We start from the raw sequence: 16,737 nt of genomic DNA, 5'->3' as shown, positions 1-16,737 counted from the left end.
GTTTCTGCACCCCCATCTTACCTCCATTGTGCTGGCTGTATGGCAGCTGTGTTTTCATATCATAGTTGGACTCATTCGCGTGATAGCCATATCCCAAGTACAGCACTAGCGGGAGCACTTCTTCCGGTTCTATGTATATTACGAGCGAGGCGTCCAATGCAGTGACATTGATCTGCATCACTGTGTAGTTGCCCAGCTTCAGCAGGCTGGTGTCTTCCTGAGATGCGGCCGGCCTGGGAAGTATTATCTACACACAAACAGATAACAACATGGCGACTACAGGTACTTGCTTTTCTGTATTTGAGGCAAACATGGTATTTCGATGGCAAACACTGCAGAAGAGAAATCACAGTAAGCGGTGCAGTCCTCTTTAAAGGTGTACAAGAGAGTAGCGGAATGCGGCTGCAGCGACAATCAAATTGGTGAAGAGGGAAGAGCAAACATGAAAAAAGGACATTCCACACTAAGGGCCTCATTACGACCCTGGCGCTAAGTGGTAACGGCGCCGTAAAAGGCTGCGGCGCCGTTAACCACTTAGCGCCTTACTACGAGGTCCCTTTGCGGGACCCGACCTTAACGGCTGGTCTGAACCAGCCGTTAAAGTAGGGACCCGCAAAGGGACCTCACAGGCAATTACGGTACCGCAATTTGCGGTACCGTAATTGCCGCCTTCCCCATTCCAATTGAGACCTATGGGGCAAAAATGGGAATGGGGAAGGGCCCGGGGAAATGGGGAAATACCGCCCCGCCAACCTTGGAATGGGGCGGTATTTCCCCATTTCACCATGGCGGACTCGTTACAACACTGGCACCAACCATGGTGCTAATAGCGCCATGGATTAGCGCCGGTGTTGTAATGAGGGCCACACAGTTAGATTATACACAGCAATCATCCTTCTTGCACTAGTATATACAGCAGTAAACATCTATGTACATTTGGGAACAGGGACGTTGGCCAAAGAAGTGGGCTGTAGACAGGGGTGTTGCAAGTTCTGGAAAAGATCCGGGGCTACGCTAATGTCAGGACTGCTGGGAATCAGGGCTAGCTACCCTTTTGGCTGTAGCCTCTAAGCTTCTATCCGGGGCTTCAACCAAAAGACCCAGGGGTATAGCCCCCCTCATTCCCCCCCTAGCAACGCCTCTGGCTGTAGATCTCTGGAACACCTGCGAGAGATTGGAGGTGCTTGTTTATGGAGCTATTAAAGCCATGAACAGAGTTCACTTGTGTTTATTTGAGCGTTTTTACAGCGGGAGCCTCGCACGAGTGCAGCGCAGCCCTTTACAACATGTGGAAGACAGCGTTGGGGATGGCGTTTTTTGGACAGTCGCACAGTGCTGCTGGCGGAAGGGCAGAAAAATGTGGATTTAGTCACACGGGAAGTATTGATGGAAGAGCCACACTCTTTTTAGTGTTTTGCAGAACTGGAGGATAATGGTGGCGTTCTTAGCAGGCAGCGAGATCAAGTTCCAGAGGTTCCAGGTGTGGCAGCTATGTTTTTAATTTTCATCAGGTGTGTCTTCTAGTGACGGAAACTAGGAGGCTGAAGGGATGGGGGGGTAGTAAAGGTTGTGGGGGCAAGAGAGAGGATGAGGATGGGGATGGCTTCCTGAGACCGCAGTGTGTGAGCCACCCTTGGCTACAGCCCCATCTTCTGTAAGGGGTTCCAAATGTACTCTTTCACTCCCTTTTACAAAATGTTCAACTGCCACAAACACACATTTTAAAACGTCCCTTGCTCCTCGTCCAGTTATGCCTATCCCCTCAGCAAGGCTGCCTTTCATTGCAATGCATGTGCTTCTGGAAGTTTCTTCCAGTCTAGAAATCTATACAAGGGAATGGTGAAGTATGGGTGCATTTTCCAAATATTTAGTAGGTTCTACCTGGCTGCGGCAGTAGTGACAACATGTTGGAGTTATGATTCTTATTATTATTGTAGTTATTGAGAGTGGACCTAGCTTTGAGAAGCAACAGAGCGCTTTACAGAGGTAACAACAGAACATATATACAGCAGGGGTAGGATGCAGAGGGGCACAGAGGAGGGGTACAGCTGTACAGGGAGGCAGGGAGGAGAGTGGCCGACGGCATCTGGCGAGTCAGGTGGTGCAGGGGGCGGCATGATGGACTAGGTGTTGAGGAGGAGAAACTTCTTGAAGAGGTGGGTCTTGATTCCTTTTTTGAATTCTAGGAGTGTGGGGGCGAGTCTGGTGCTGACGGGGAGGATGCTCCATAGTCTAGGGGTGTAGGCAGAGAAGGCTTGTTTTCCGCTCCTAAATACTGGTTACTATCAAAGGGACACGATACCCCAGGTAATGCAAGAAGCTTTGGAGAGTCACCTGCTCAACCCCATCCCACCCTCATGTAAGTGGGCAAGGGAGAATGAGGCCGTCAGAGGAAGCAAACAGCAGTTGTGTGAGAGGTCACCGTTTTTGGAGAAGTGAGAGCCATAATCGGTTTTGAGGAAGCAACTCTCCCCAGTGAGAGCCTGTATACATTTATTGAGCAATTGTCCTCTGCTCGAGATCCATTCATATTTTTCCGGGAGTTCCTCAGCTTAGGGGAGATGATAAGCACTTTTTAAAAGTGACTATCATCGGTGGGAGGCCCATGAAGATTTTTGGGTAAGTAACTTTCCACTGTGGAAAACCAATAACGATGACTATGCATTGTTCTCCTCTATTTGAGAGTTGCAAACATTTTTTGAGGGATTAACTCTCCTCTCTGGACGAGTAATAGAAGCCTTTGTCGGTTACTATCCTCTTTGGGGGAGGTGTAATAATATTTTAGAGATTTTTATGTGTATACTTGGGGTTCTCATAGTAGGAAGCAAGAAAATTACCGCAGCATTACAAGTGATCTCATCATAAGGCCTGCTTAGTCCTCATGCTCCTTTATGACCAGCACCGACACTGTCTCCATCTTCTGACCTAGTACTGCATTTCCTGCTTCTGCTGCAAGGAGAAGCACCAGGAAGCAACCTGCTTCACGCTCTTCAGTCTACGTGGAAGACTAAGGTAGTAAACCTGTGGAAGAGGTACCCCACAAGGCATTCCTTGATACCTTGACTTCCTGGCCTTATCTTGGGCCCGGGATCCTAGTTATGCCCCAATGTTCGGACCTTGCCTAAGACATTTTTTACAAGTAAGCAATTTAATTTTGTGTTTTCACTTTTTATTTAATTCTTACGTGCATTTTCTCTCCTACATTATAAGGTGGGCAAAATAACCTATATTCACCCCCTACATTTCTGCCCAAAAACGTCACGATATTCACGCTGCTCGGCCATTTCATATCACGCCACATCACACAAAATGGCAGCTTGGTGCACTGTGAAAAGGCGCCCCAAAGCATCCGGGCAAGATTTTTGTCAGACAGCCCACATGCAAACAATTATGTATGCCCATTCACATCTTGCCTCGCTTCACCAGAGGTGATTGTGGGAAATTAAGCATGAGCTCCCCTTGCTTGCGCAATGATGTCATGCTTTATATAATTGCTTGGTGCATGTGCATTCTGTCACCCTACACTTTATCCAAAGCGATTGCAAGATGCAAAGTCTGAGCTTTGCTGACTCACACATGCCCTTAACGTCATGCCTAGCATCAGCCAAAAACCTTTGGCGAAGCGACAACGTCTGTGTAAGGAGCTTTGCCCGCTCTAGGTAAAAGGTAATTTGCCGCCCCCCTCAGCACCACCACAGATGCATGCCCTGCCACCTCAGATAAATGCAGTGCCCCCACATGGTGTGCATGACCTACAACACTCCCTTTATTCCTACTGTTTAAAACTTTCTTTTGACACGGTGGCTGGACTAACGTGAAGCTTGTTACTTTTTACCAGACTCAAGAATCAAAGGATCTTAAGGCAATGATGCCTTTATTAGGCTGACTCATATTGTTGTCCTGTACTGACAGTGGTCTTGGAAACTAGCAGACACGAATAGGATGTATCCTATTAAAGGTACCATCTCTGCAAGATCCTGCATTTTTTGTGCCTTTTTTATAAACACAGAGGTGCACATTATATATAATCGTAAAAATAAATCGCACATAACATCTCTCTCAATCCGGCAGAAACAGAATGTGCCATAACAGATAGAATGGAAACAAAGAACATCAGTCAAGCATGGCCATCTCCACCCCAGATGCTCAGACTGTACAGCATGTGTAGGAGCACTGCAAGCTTCCCCCTCACAAAAAGGCAGAGGATAGGTAACAGTGTTACGCTTCCCTCAGGCAAGAACGTGTACAATACCAGAGTGGCATTCCATGTGGCCTTGGAAACAGAAACAACACGGGACACAGAAGGGCAAGCTTCCCCCTCACAAAAAGGCAGAGGATAGGTAACAGTGTTACGCTTCCCTCAGGCAAGAACGTGTACAATACCAGAGTGGCATAGCATGTGGCCTTAGAAACAGAAACCACACGGGACACAGAAGGGCAAGCTTCCCCTCACAAAAAGGCAGAGGATAGGTAACCGTGTTACGCTTCCCTCAGGCAAGAACGTGTACAATACCAGAGTGGCATTCCATGTGGCCTTGGAAACAGAAACCACACGGGACACAGAAGGGCATGCTTTCCTCGAACATAGATGGTATACCATGTGCTGCAACTTTGCAAACCTCTCCCTCTGAGAACAGCGGCAGCACTCAGGGCTGCTGCTACCACTAGGCAAGGTTAGGCGCTTGCATATAATGTGGAAATGTTATGCATATATTTATTCTCTCTCAAGTCGTCTCGACTACCTGTAGGTGGAACTCTGAGCACTGACTTTACGAGACTCCACGTGCCCCGCTTTCTTTTGAAGTCGTGGATCTGACTCACGACGAACAAGGCATATGGGTTTGCTGCTCCATGGGTGTCTTGCATCGTCTGGGCACATTATGTTAAGGAGACCAGCATGAAAAGCAGCGCTCTCGGAAGGTGCCACAGGGAATGAGGAGTGCTGGGCATTTAATCATGGAATGTTCAATCACCCAGCAGAAATCCTGCAATCCTACGAAGTATCGTTTTGTCACCAATGCGGATGTTTGAAAAGCACCACTCCACTCTACGAATCTATTACATCTGCCCCGAAGAAGGCTGGGTTCTTTGAACATTTGTAAACCTATATTGGCTGAAACTCGAGTAGGAAAAGAGAAAAAGCTGCTTGAAAAGGTTGATTCAAAAATGTGTTTTGTTGTAAAGTTTTCTTAGTAGGTGTGAATTCACTCTGGTGCCATGTTATAAAAAGTAGTGGCACACTGTGCTTAGACGTATTTGTTACCTTTATATTGTCTGAACAAGTACATCCCGTGTTAAGGATATGGGGTTGTTTTGCACAATATGGCGTTGTTTGCACATTATGATGATATAGTACTTTAGTATGATTTTTGGTTACGTATGATCAGGATGTTTGATCGGCTGTTGTGTGAGTGGTGTGTTTGAGTAGATTGATGTCTCTTTATTGTTGGTGAATCAATTGTTGATAACTTGATGTTAGGTACTTTAATTGAATTTCATTTTGCACTAGATGGTTTTTGCACTGCTGCTCTTTTTGCAGTAATTTTGGTATGTTCTCTTCAAAAGTAATTATTGCTTGAAAAATAATATTGATTAAAGATAGGTTGAATCAAATGTGCATTGGATCTTTCTTGTTTATGGTTTACTGTCTGTAGCAGCAGGCAGCACAGCAGGCACTGTGAGGCTTGGGTCAGGTATGAGAGTAGTGCTGTGCCGTGTGCAGAGCCTCAGGCCGCACCTGCGCATTAACACTGCACGTGCCCTCGTGAGGCTTGTGCGAATGTCTTCTTCAGTTCTGGACCATCCGTTACCCACCCTGATGCTGCACTAGCTACAGCCTACCTCTGTGGGCCGTGGGTGGTGGCCCTGCCTGAGAGAGGCTCAGGCACACGCACAGGTAGGTTAGGTGCCCTATGGTTTTGTAATTGTTGTTCTGCTGCTCGACTCTTGGGGGTGGGAACAGCCGACCCGGGATAGAGTAGAGAAAGAGCAAATTGGGGCTGGTGGAAGTTCATGGATTGCAGGCTGACAGTGCACATTTCCAGCCCATTCGGTGTTGCTTACGTCCAGTTGGCATTAACTAAGTCCAAAACCGCAGAACACATTTTAGTATTTTAGTTTAATTGAATGAGGGTGCAGCATGCAGGACTGGGAAAACAGTGTGCTGCCATTGAGTTACTTACCGTGGCCTCATATTTATGATCGGGTGAGTTAGTATTAGGGAGATGTTTACCCTTGTACATTCAACCTCCTTCTGTTCCGTCCCCCACATGCCTTCAATGACTGAGCAAATATTTCCTCTGCTTTGGGCCCTCTATAAATGAGTTTGCTCGCTGTCAGGGTTCAACTTCCCTACAACACACCCAAACACTGTGAATATTGTTTTTACTATCTCTTACCCCAAAACATCCTTGATGCGTTTATTGTTATTATTTGGTCATTCTTTTATCAGCTTACACGTCATTGCGAATGGCGGCATTTCTTCAGTCTCTGCTATTCCGGTTACGCGGCGGTCAGGTGAGACCGCTAGCCGATGGCTTCTCAAGTAAGGAGGGTTGCCCTCTTTTTCTCTGTGCTATTTGTGGACTACTAAATGTTCAGGAAATACATGTTTTTAACCTTTTTAAAGCTCATATGAATTTTGTTTTTACTAACCCTTAACCCAAATCATCCTTGCAGGGTTTATTATTAATATTTAGTAATTCTATCAGCTTACACTGCCTTTGCAAATGGCAGCATTTCTACAGTCTCTGCTATCCCACTTACGCAGTGGGTCAGGTGATCTTCCCTCAGCACTTACGTTCTGGGAGACACGCCAGCACAGTGAGCGGGTGGGTACAGCGGGCAGGCCTGCCTGGTCATGTCTGGGTCCCGACTAGCTGTGGGACAGTAAAGCATGTCAGAACAAAGTCTCTGAGCTCTGTCCTATGCTCCGGCCACTGGCTAGCAGTAAACCTCTCAAAAAAGATCATTAAATACCGTTGGGCTGAGCTGATCAAGCTTGCTCCTCCCGCTACTTGTCTCCCTAACAACTCGCCATGTGAGATTCCTGGGGAAGTTAACAAGATGAACTTCTATTTATTTATCTTTTAATGAGATATGTGCTATTGCCCTCGCAAAGGATTGATGAGTACTGGAGATGCAGCCATACGCAGGGGTGTCAACGGCCATGATTGCTTTGAGAACGACAGAATGACATTTGCAGGTAACAATGGCTTGATGGACTTATTCCACATATGTGCTGCATGTATGGTTTGGTACAATGGCTGGTGACATACCATGTCCCATGCTGTTGCAGTGATTCTGATCCATTCAGTGACGGCACACCATGGGGGTCCGCCCTGCATCCTTTCACCTCCCTAGTCCGCCTGCCCTCTGCCAGGCACTGGCCCTCCTTTCACAAATGTGAAAGTACAGTTTCTGGTGCAGGTGATGTGGGAAGCACATCAATGTGGCTCTGTCAGCATGTGAGTATGAGCACAGTCTCTCATGTTAAATCTGTATTAGTCATCACCAAGATATTTGCATGCATTCTCACACATTTTCTTCCTGGGGGTGTTATGTTTGAGTCACAGTAAATGTCAGTGCAGATATGTGTTTGTCCACATGCATCTGGTACATTGTCCACTCCCCCACTTTCTCTTCATCTGTTCTCCCTGTAGGTTTTGCCTGTCCACCTTGAGATCCACGCACACTTAGTCGGACAGTCACGTTCAGGGTGTGTGGTCTGTTGGAGGGTGATTGAACAGCTGCGTATTATCCTCATGTCCATTTACAGTGGTATCAAACAAGGGGGAGGGGTTGTTGCAGGGTATGGGAATGTGGTTTGAGGCACTTATTTGCAAGGATGTTGCGGACATGGGTCTCTTTTAGGCTTACATGGCATTGTGATTTCTGCATGTTGTTTCTGTGAAGTGAAGCTGCTGGTTGACCTTTCACAGGTGGCATTTGTTTTCCAGTCTACCCTTCCTCGTCACCAACTTTTGTCCTTTGTCACCCACAACATGTGCTAATTTTCCATCCATGTGGCTTCCAGGCTCTCTGACGATGCTGATTGTCATTCATGTGTTTCTTTGTCTGTCTTCCTCTCTTGCCCACCTTCTCTCTGCCCTCACTCACTGTGATGTACTACTTGTCTCTCCTCATCTACCCACCAGCCATCTTTTCCTTGTACTGTAATTCACATATCCCTCTCTCTCTCTTTCTCTCTCTCTCTCGCTCTCTCTATCTCTCTCCCTCCATTCCACTGCTATTAATTTATCACTCAGTGTCCTGTCTCACGCTTGCCCTCTGTCATCCTTCTGATCAGCTACCACACTTGTACTTCCACTGCCGAGTCCATCACCTCCTCACTTGGAGTCTTTTTCCTCCCAAGCGTCCATGGGTGACCCAAAGGCACACCTGACACCTGACAGTGGGTGTGCAGGACTTGTATGCCTGCAAACAGTGTTCACTCTTGTGGCCGCATCCCAAGGGTGGACTGATGCCTGTTACCAGTTTGCATGTTGTGCTGTGCTAGTAATCTGTTTCCTTCGCTGTCAGTGATTGCTCTGTAGGTGAGTTTTTCTGGTGGTATGTTCAAAGCTGAGGACACTTGGTTTGCTGTACTTCTGGACGTTGACACTGGATGGTCCATGGCTATTTCCTTGTTCCATACAGGACTTGACATGGCTGTCCAGTGTCTTTACATTTATGCAATGCATGTCTTTACAATTTCTGAATGTTGTTTCAGGTGAGATGCTGTGGATGCCAGACAGGTGGTTATCTCGTGCAGGTAAGTCAAATGTACTCATTGTGGCACTTGAGTTTTTGGTGGCAGGGAGTCTGGTACTGTGGCAGGTGCATTATTTGTTTCCTTCTACTGTTGTGAGCAGTTCTGGCTTCATGGGTGCGGCAACACATGGTGTTGGTTGGCTGGTGATTGTATGCTTGCTGTTTTTGCATGTCAATCAGGGGGGCACTGGTTGTGGGGGGATTGTTGTGATGGGGGCTGTCACTGAGTGAATTCATTGCTGAGTTGTCATGAGGGTGGCCCATCCGGCTGCATGGGTGTTGGGACACATGGTGATGAGAGTCTAGTGTGTGTTTGCTTGCAGTTTGTGCATGTGTGTTGCCTGCCACGCAGCTTCCCATTCACTCAGCTGTTCATGCCATGTTTACCCACGCTAGCAGTCCACTCTTGGTACTTCTGCCGCTTCTGAGGGTGGTGTCCCAAGATAAATCCACACTCGGCACAGCATTGCCGGGATGCCGTGTTCACCACAGACACCAGGCACACGTTATTGGCCTGGTGTTGTTGTTTCCCATGGGGAACAGCATATCGGCAGATATTCTGCTGCCTGTTCACTGCTGCTCAGTGCATCTCAACGCTCCTGTTAGTTCACATCACATTGGTCCCCATTCAGTTCAGTCCCTGTGAACCTTGCCTTGCCTTCCTCTAGCCTGTTCCCTTCTCCCTTTTGTATGGCATTCTCCTTGACCTCCTTTTCTCATTCACTTGTCTTGTCTACTTGTCTCTTTTATGCCAGTTGACTCTGTGCCTTACCTTCCTGTATGACTGCTGCCTTTTTGACCAGCTGCCTTGTGCCAGATCCTGTCTTCACTGCAATCCACGAGATATTGGCATTCTGTCGTCTTGGACTTTCCAGCATCAGCTCCCCTGCCAGTGTTTACTGCACTGTACTGATGCCATGTTAATTTTGTGCGATTGGGAGTGCTTCCAAGAGGATCCTGGGTTTCCAATTTCTCAGTGATCTCTATTTGGGAGTTGCCTCAGTGTCATTCTGACTCAAGCCACATCAGTGGGTTCACAATGTCCCCTCACCAGGACAAGGGGTAACTGGTACATGCTCCTTCAATGCATGGCGCTCTGGGGAGCAGGCCGTGTATGTGTTGTGGGTGGGGAATGTCTCACTGTGTGGGATAGTGATTGGATTGCATTTGCCAGAGGTGGGTGGATCTCACTGCATGGGTGTGGGGACACTTGGTGATGGGTGGCTGGGGAGTTCTTGCTTGCATTCGTTAAATGGCAATCAATGGGGCACATGTTACATTGGTCGGGGACTTTGTTGCTTGTGTTGTGGGCTTTGTTGTGGACAATGTAGAGTAACCTCACAAAATACAGACATTGAATTGACAGACCACTAGGGAAAAGGGCTTGGTGCCCCCTTTTTTCAACAAGTACAGGGGGTTTGTTTTGTATAAGAAATATGGAAATGACAACAGTGGACAATTAGTCCACTGCCAGAGAGTTCTCTGTCTTATTGTTAGCAAGCAGCACGTTATGACCATGTAAGTCATCATGTGTGACACATTTCATGTGCAGTGTTCATCCACCACCCTCATGGTCTACTGCCTATTTACATGCTTATATTCACATTTTTCCAGTCTCCCATGGCCGTCTCATCTTATCCTCCAGATTATTCACACACGGGTGACTGCCTTTTCACCTTGTGTAACTGTGAAATGATTGGTTAGACTTTCAATTACTCCACTCTATCTTGGGCTCTAACCACGTGATGTGCACATGGCCATCATCATGAAATCAATAGAATACTTCGGGGTCAGCCTGGTCCTTTCTAAGAAGGAGGCTGTTTTCTCATCGCAGAGACATAGGCGCCACCAGGAGGCCTCCCGACCACAATCTTATTGACATTGGCATCGCCCTTTGTTCTCCCTGCTACAAATGACGAACCTTGTTGTTCTCTGTTGCCCCCTTTGTATGGTACTCCTGGTACTCCTCACTAGGGGTAGGCCTGGAGTTCCTGCATGATGGATTTATGATCTTTATCACTCGGCGTCCGGTGATGCAAATGGGATGACCACTATCCTGGGGGGGTGCTGGTGTCCTAATTCTCAGCTCATGTTTTGGCAGCTCAGGACCTCTGCCCTGGCTCCCATGTGTATGACCTTCACAATCGGCAACAGCTCTAGTCCCATTTGACTGCTCGCATTCTTGTCTAATTGTACAAAGTTGTAACTTGATGTATATGTATGTGTGTGTACGTGCATGTGTATGTGCATGTTCCTGGCCTTGCGTGGGGGTTGTGATGTGATAGTCAAGCAAGAGAAGAGGCCTCCTTGTTCTGTGTTTCAAACACAGCCTGTGAGGAGTGAGGCCAACTGTACTGTCAGATACATTGTTAGTTCATGCTCTATATATCATCCACAGGCAATGTATTGTTGGTGACACTTCTGGATAGCAAGAGGTTCTTTTCACCTAAATATGTATGTGCTTCTACAATATACGTGTGTCCCGCAAGTCACCTCTACCCACATGATTTCCTCTCACCCCTATGCCCACTCCTGTGCATTCCCCACATGCTAGTGTTCATTTCACAATGTGGTTCATTTGGGTGGGGCTGGGATCTGAACGTGCTTCCCGACAACAAAATGGATTCTGTTGTTTCCATTTGCTATGACTGCATTGGTGTTTGGTGCATGTTATATTATGTCTAGTGGACACCCACAGTTTGCCTCTTGCAGACACACATTCTCAGGGTATTGTTACAGGATATGCTCCAATTCATCATTGAATGGCACCAGGGCTATCACCTCACAGTGTGTGCAGTAGATGGACAGTTTTTCACATACAATATGATTGCACCAGCTGGTTTTGTACAGCCTCTCGCTGCACCCTTTGGCCAACCAACGGCAAGGGGGGTGCCTGTGGCTGAGGGTGGTGTCCCACCTGCATATCGACTGGTCCACCACGCTGTGTGGCTACATTGTGCAGTACACATGCTGTGACAATGATTTTAAAGACTACTGGTGGGGCATATAGCAATACCCCAGCAGCGTGGTCTAGGGAGCAGAAATATTACTTTAGCACCCCAAATGTGTGCCACATGTGCAGCATTGCATCTTACCTCAGCTGGTGGGCAGGATTCCTGTATGGCGGCATCATGAACGGTGATAGTGGGAAGGCACTGTCCCCTGTAAATGTTTACATGGTTGTTATTGGCACTTATTGTCATGGTGTGTTGTTCAGTTTGCGACGTGCATGCATGCATGTGCGTGCCAGTTCAAAGTCACCAATGAGCCAGGTGTTGCCATATTTCCCATGACAGAGCATGGTAGAGTGTTGACTGGTGGTAAATATAGCTGTCGTGCGTGCTGCCAGGGAAATTGGCATATATTTGCATGATAACTCCATTTGTGTCACAGACAACCTGCACGTTGATGGAATGCCAGTGCTTGCAATTGCGGTATATGTGGTCTGTCAGTCAGGGGTGTATAGCGCAACATGTGTACAGTCTATGACTCCAAGTACACCTGGAAAGTGTGCAACCGCATAGAAATCCTGGCACACTCTCTGCCTTTCCTCCAGTGTTCTCGGCGTCTATATGTGCCTACGCAGACATGCATGTGATGTAATGCAGGCCAGAACCTGGTGGAGACCGCGGAATTGTGTGGCCTGTGATATCCCACCTACTATGGCAGTGGACGCTGGAAGGAGCAGTGGCAAGAAAATGTAGTGCTGTCAGCTCCTTCTCAAGGGGGCTGGGGTAAAGGGCCTGGTGTTAGGAAAGATTTGGAGCAGTACCCTTTGGGTGCACTACAACAACCTTGACTTCCTTGCAATAGGAACCTAACCTTTGGTATAAGGCTGTACTACACAGGTTGGTATCCAAATAAACACTTACACTCAAGGTTTCTTGATTAAACAATTATTAATTTATTTAACAGTCAGTTTGAGTAAGCCTTCTTCAGAAGGGGCAATATAATAGTAAGACACAAATACACTTCAAAATACACACTCTTAGTTTCTCTAAATGAGCAAGTACCCATTTGAGATGGCGCACACACACTTCCTACACCCTCAGGTCACTTAAATAGCTAGGACACTGTGGACATTAACATATCACAGTTACATTTAGAGCAATACTAAAGTTGGTGTCAAAGAAAAGGGGTTTCAGAATAAGACAAGAAATCACGCAAATATTCTGAAGCAGCTAAGTACTTTTGGACCCCCAATGCAGAGTAAGTTAACCCTTTCCTGGAAGGAAGGTAGAAACATACAATCAGGGAGCCAGGCCAGTCAATGTCAATTGGGCAAATGTCTAGGTGAGCTGAAGCACGTCTTGCAGGTAAGTAAAAGTATTGCACAATGTTTTAGAAGTCTTTGTAGAAAAAGTAGAATCAATGTAGGGCTACAAGCTGGGAGGCTTGTGAGGGGCAAAGCTGTAAGAACCTCTGCAAGGTTAACCAAGACAAGTCTCAACTGAGATCAAGTAAGGCTACAACACAAGAGGTAATTTATCTTAGACTGTACAGTACCTTTGTTAGAAGAAATGGTTCCAGCTGGCTTCTGTTCATGTACAGCTCTGCAGATCAAGGTGTTCCTTGGTCTCAGTCATGGGGACAAGAGGGAGGACGTCTGGGGACTCCTGCACTGCAATGGGACGGCAAGCGGCAGTAATGGGCAAACTTCAATTCAGTGGCACTTTGGCATTTCAGCTCCTCGCGTCTGACAGCAAATAGCAACACTGCGGTTCTCGGACACTTCAGATGTTCCTTGCTTCTGGGGGCCAGCACTCTGTTGAGCTGGCTCAGGCTTGGTCAGTCCTGCATCAGGAAAGTCCGGAGCATCTTCCTAGCACTCGGGTCTGACTTAAAAGCAATCCACTTGGTTTGGTGTTCCTCTCCCTGGCACTTCGGTTCCAGCAGCAGCAGCAGTGGAAGTGCAGTCAGCTTCGAGAGGATGTCCAAACGAGTTCACTTTGGAGTTGATTGGTCCCACCAATTCAAGGGGAGAAGTCGTCCTTGCAGAGCTTCTCTAGTCGAGCAAATGCAGAGCTTCAGCACAGCAGCAGGGCTTCAGCGGGCAAACCAACGGTCCAGGAGTTGCAGCAGGCATCTCTTCCAAGTTCTTCTTTGGATTCCTTCATCCAGGGGTCGACTCTGACTTCCAAGCCAAAAAGCCTCGCCTTTTATGCAGGTTTCTCCCATTCATTCCAGCCTAGCTGTCAATCACACAGCAGGGTGCGTGTCCTTGCCGGACAGCCAACTGGCTAATCACCTGTGGGTGCATTCCTGTAACCAAGGGGATTAAGCACAGGGAGGTTCGGGCCCTCCCCCACTTCCTGCCCCTCCCAGACATACTGGAGCCAGAGGTGGGCTTCACTTGTGAATCCTTCTAAAGACAAAATTAACAAAGGGACCAAATCTGGTTTGGCATGCAGAGTAAATCTCAACAAGGACCTTTCCAGCTAGAAATGGTGAAAAAAGAAGACCGGGGCTATTTTGACAAAATGGCCACCCATGGGTGCTTTACTGCAGCTGCGAACGCAACCCGCGGTAAAAACTCCCAATGGTAGTTAAAAGTAAACCACTGCCACCAGCCATTAATTGTAGAAAGGGTAACAAAAAAATGTTACATGAGAAACTAGACAAAGGGGATACTAAGTAACCCCTCCAGCACCCTATTGTAAGATAGTGTGTGCTGAGTCTAGAAAGTTACAAATGTAAGTAAAGTCAATTTCACTTTACTGCTCTTGGAAACAGTAGTTTATCCAAGAGAAGGTATTTAAACCATTGGGAAATCTGAAAGACCCCCGTGTGTCACTGCACTGAAGTTGCTATGTGTCACAATGTAAAAAGATGATGCCTATGGAGTTTGTCAGACTCCAAAACCAAATCAAACCCAGAGTTTATCTCACAGAAAAAATACATGAGTGAGCGGGAAAAAGGTCTCACTCTCTCCAGGTTAAAAATTAAAAAGTCCTAGAGTCCAGCAAAAGTGCTTGGGGTCTCTAAGGTAGAGAGGGATTAGCACATTTCTGAGAATTCTCTCTGACACATGGGAGCAGATGGTGGGTGATGCTAGGTTTTGCTACCACTCCCTGACAAGGTCTAGGATGATATGGGGTGGGAACCGGTACCTGGCATAAACCTGGTCATCGGGCATCCCAAAACAGAGTGGTGAATGTACCATAACTCCGGGGCCTGGGCATCCTCCTCCTCTTTCTGTGTCCATGGACGAAAGCTCCCAGTATTGCAGCATTCACCATGGCTTTGCGACATTAGTATGGTCTGCATTGCATACTTTATATGCATTGTATCCCTTGCACATTGAACTCCATGCTAGCTATCATGTGGCGCTGGGATCACGTGTGACTTTTCTCACCATACGTTTGCACGTTGGAATCCATGAATTTGTTTTGTTTTACGGTAGATTGGCCGTGCCATTGCTTTGCCTGTCCCATCCCACAACAACGCCCACATTATTCCTCATTCTGTGTGGAAAATGGGGTGTATGCATATTCTGCACCCTATTTTAGTCTCGCTGCAGGCTCCACCCATGCTCTGCGAGGAGTATTGCACAACGCGCTCGACTGCATGTAGATACGTACTGGACCAGCACAGAGTCCCTGCAAGGTACGGAAAAGTCCTGCAAAGTCGATTCCATGAATCGACGAAAGGGGGGTTTGCGCGCTGAATGGACCCGCAAAGTATTCCATGAATCGGGCCCTAAATGTTATTTTGTGTTTCCTTACGCCAATGTAATCCAATAATGGCTTATTTAACTTATTTTCTCCCAATCAGGAATACTGTAACATATCACATGTGTGTCAATTTCAAAGCTGAGGCTGTGTAGTGATCTTTATTTTCGGAGTCAGAGGGAGTTGGGCTTTTTATGGGCTACTTTCCTGGTCCTCTTGGGCAATAGATAGGTTTCCCTTTGTGGGTCGTGTACAATATAAGCATTTTTTTTTTAAAGAGGTGCAGTACCAATGACAACATACAGAGGTCCTCATGAGAAATCTAGATTACCTCTGTATGTTGTCAGTGGTACTGTGGCTCTCCAAAAAAGAATGCTTATAATGCAAGCATTATTTATTGGAGAGGTGCAATACCACTGACAACATACAGAGGTCCTCATAAGAAATGTTAGAAATGAGAACCCAAATATAACCTTCTTATGCATTTATCGAATACAAGGTGTGCAATATAGTTTCTGAAGCAAAAATACACACTGTGCATTGGATACTGGGTTGTCAATGGATCAATGTTTTAATTGTTAATCATTTTGTCCCAAAACTATCCAGTTTGGATAGTTCACTTTATAGAAATGTAGGTTGCATTCAGTTATTTACGTTTATCACTTGAGCAACATACCCTGGTCTAGGGGCCAGGCACAAACAAGTAATAAAATCATGGTCCCCAACTGCTATGGGCACATTTTATTGAAATAACCAGGCACATCGACAAACAGAGTATGCCGTTTGACTCACTGCAACTAGAACTTTCAGCCAGCAGCACTTTCTATTCTGGGTATTTGGTACGGCAATACTTAGTTGGCAGCTTTCAGTAGGCAAACTCTATTTCACTTATTGAAAATAGTGAACCTTGCATTTGTTAAGGTTTACCTATGAAAATGCCAGGGCAACTAAAACTGTACATGTGTACGTGGTGTTGCTAATACATCAGGCATTCTTTTAATCAATAATTTTGTACATATTTATATCGAAATGATCTACATTTTAAAATGGATACATTATACAACGTTTTGCATAACAATCTTAAAACTACAACAGTACAATGAGAATGGGGGGCTAGTAAAATATTAAAGCCTACAGATACATAAGGCCTCATTACACGGTAGGCGGAGAACCATGGCGCTATTAGCGCCATGGTTCATGCCGGTAAAATACCGGCACCGCCTTGGGGGAAAGGGGAATTACCACCCCATTCCAAGGTTGGCGGGGCGGTAATTCCCCCTTCCACCATTGCCCT

At 46.6% G+C, this 16,737-nt stretch overlaps 1 protein-coding gene across 3 annotated transcripts in view; it reads right to left on the bottom strand.

Moving 5' to 3' along the window:
* The window catches only part of LOC138455382 (polycystin-1-like protein 2), a 900,768-nt gene that overhangs the window by 431,962 nt on the left and 452,069 nt on the right, over positions 1–16,737 (bottom strand). For all 3 annotated transcript variants that reach the window (XM_069607102.1, XM_069607103.1, XM_069607104.1), the window contains one exon: positions 22–247. In XM_069607102.1, the coding sequence (XP_069463203.1) occupies positions 22–247 (226 nt within the window). The remainder of the gene's footprint in view (positions 1–21; positions 248–16,737) is intronic.

The sequence above is a fragment of the Ambystoma mexicanum genome, chromosome 1p, assembly GCF_040938575.1.
Source record: "Ambystoma mexicanum isolate Mex_15411 chromosome 1p, UKY_AmexF1_1, whole genome shotgun sequence".
NCBI classification, from domain to species: domain Eukaryota; kingdom Metazoa; phylum Chordata; class Amphibia; order Caudata; family Ambystomatidae; genus Ambystoma; species Ambystoma mexicanum.
This window is presented reverse-complemented; position numbering and strand designations above follow the sequence as displayed.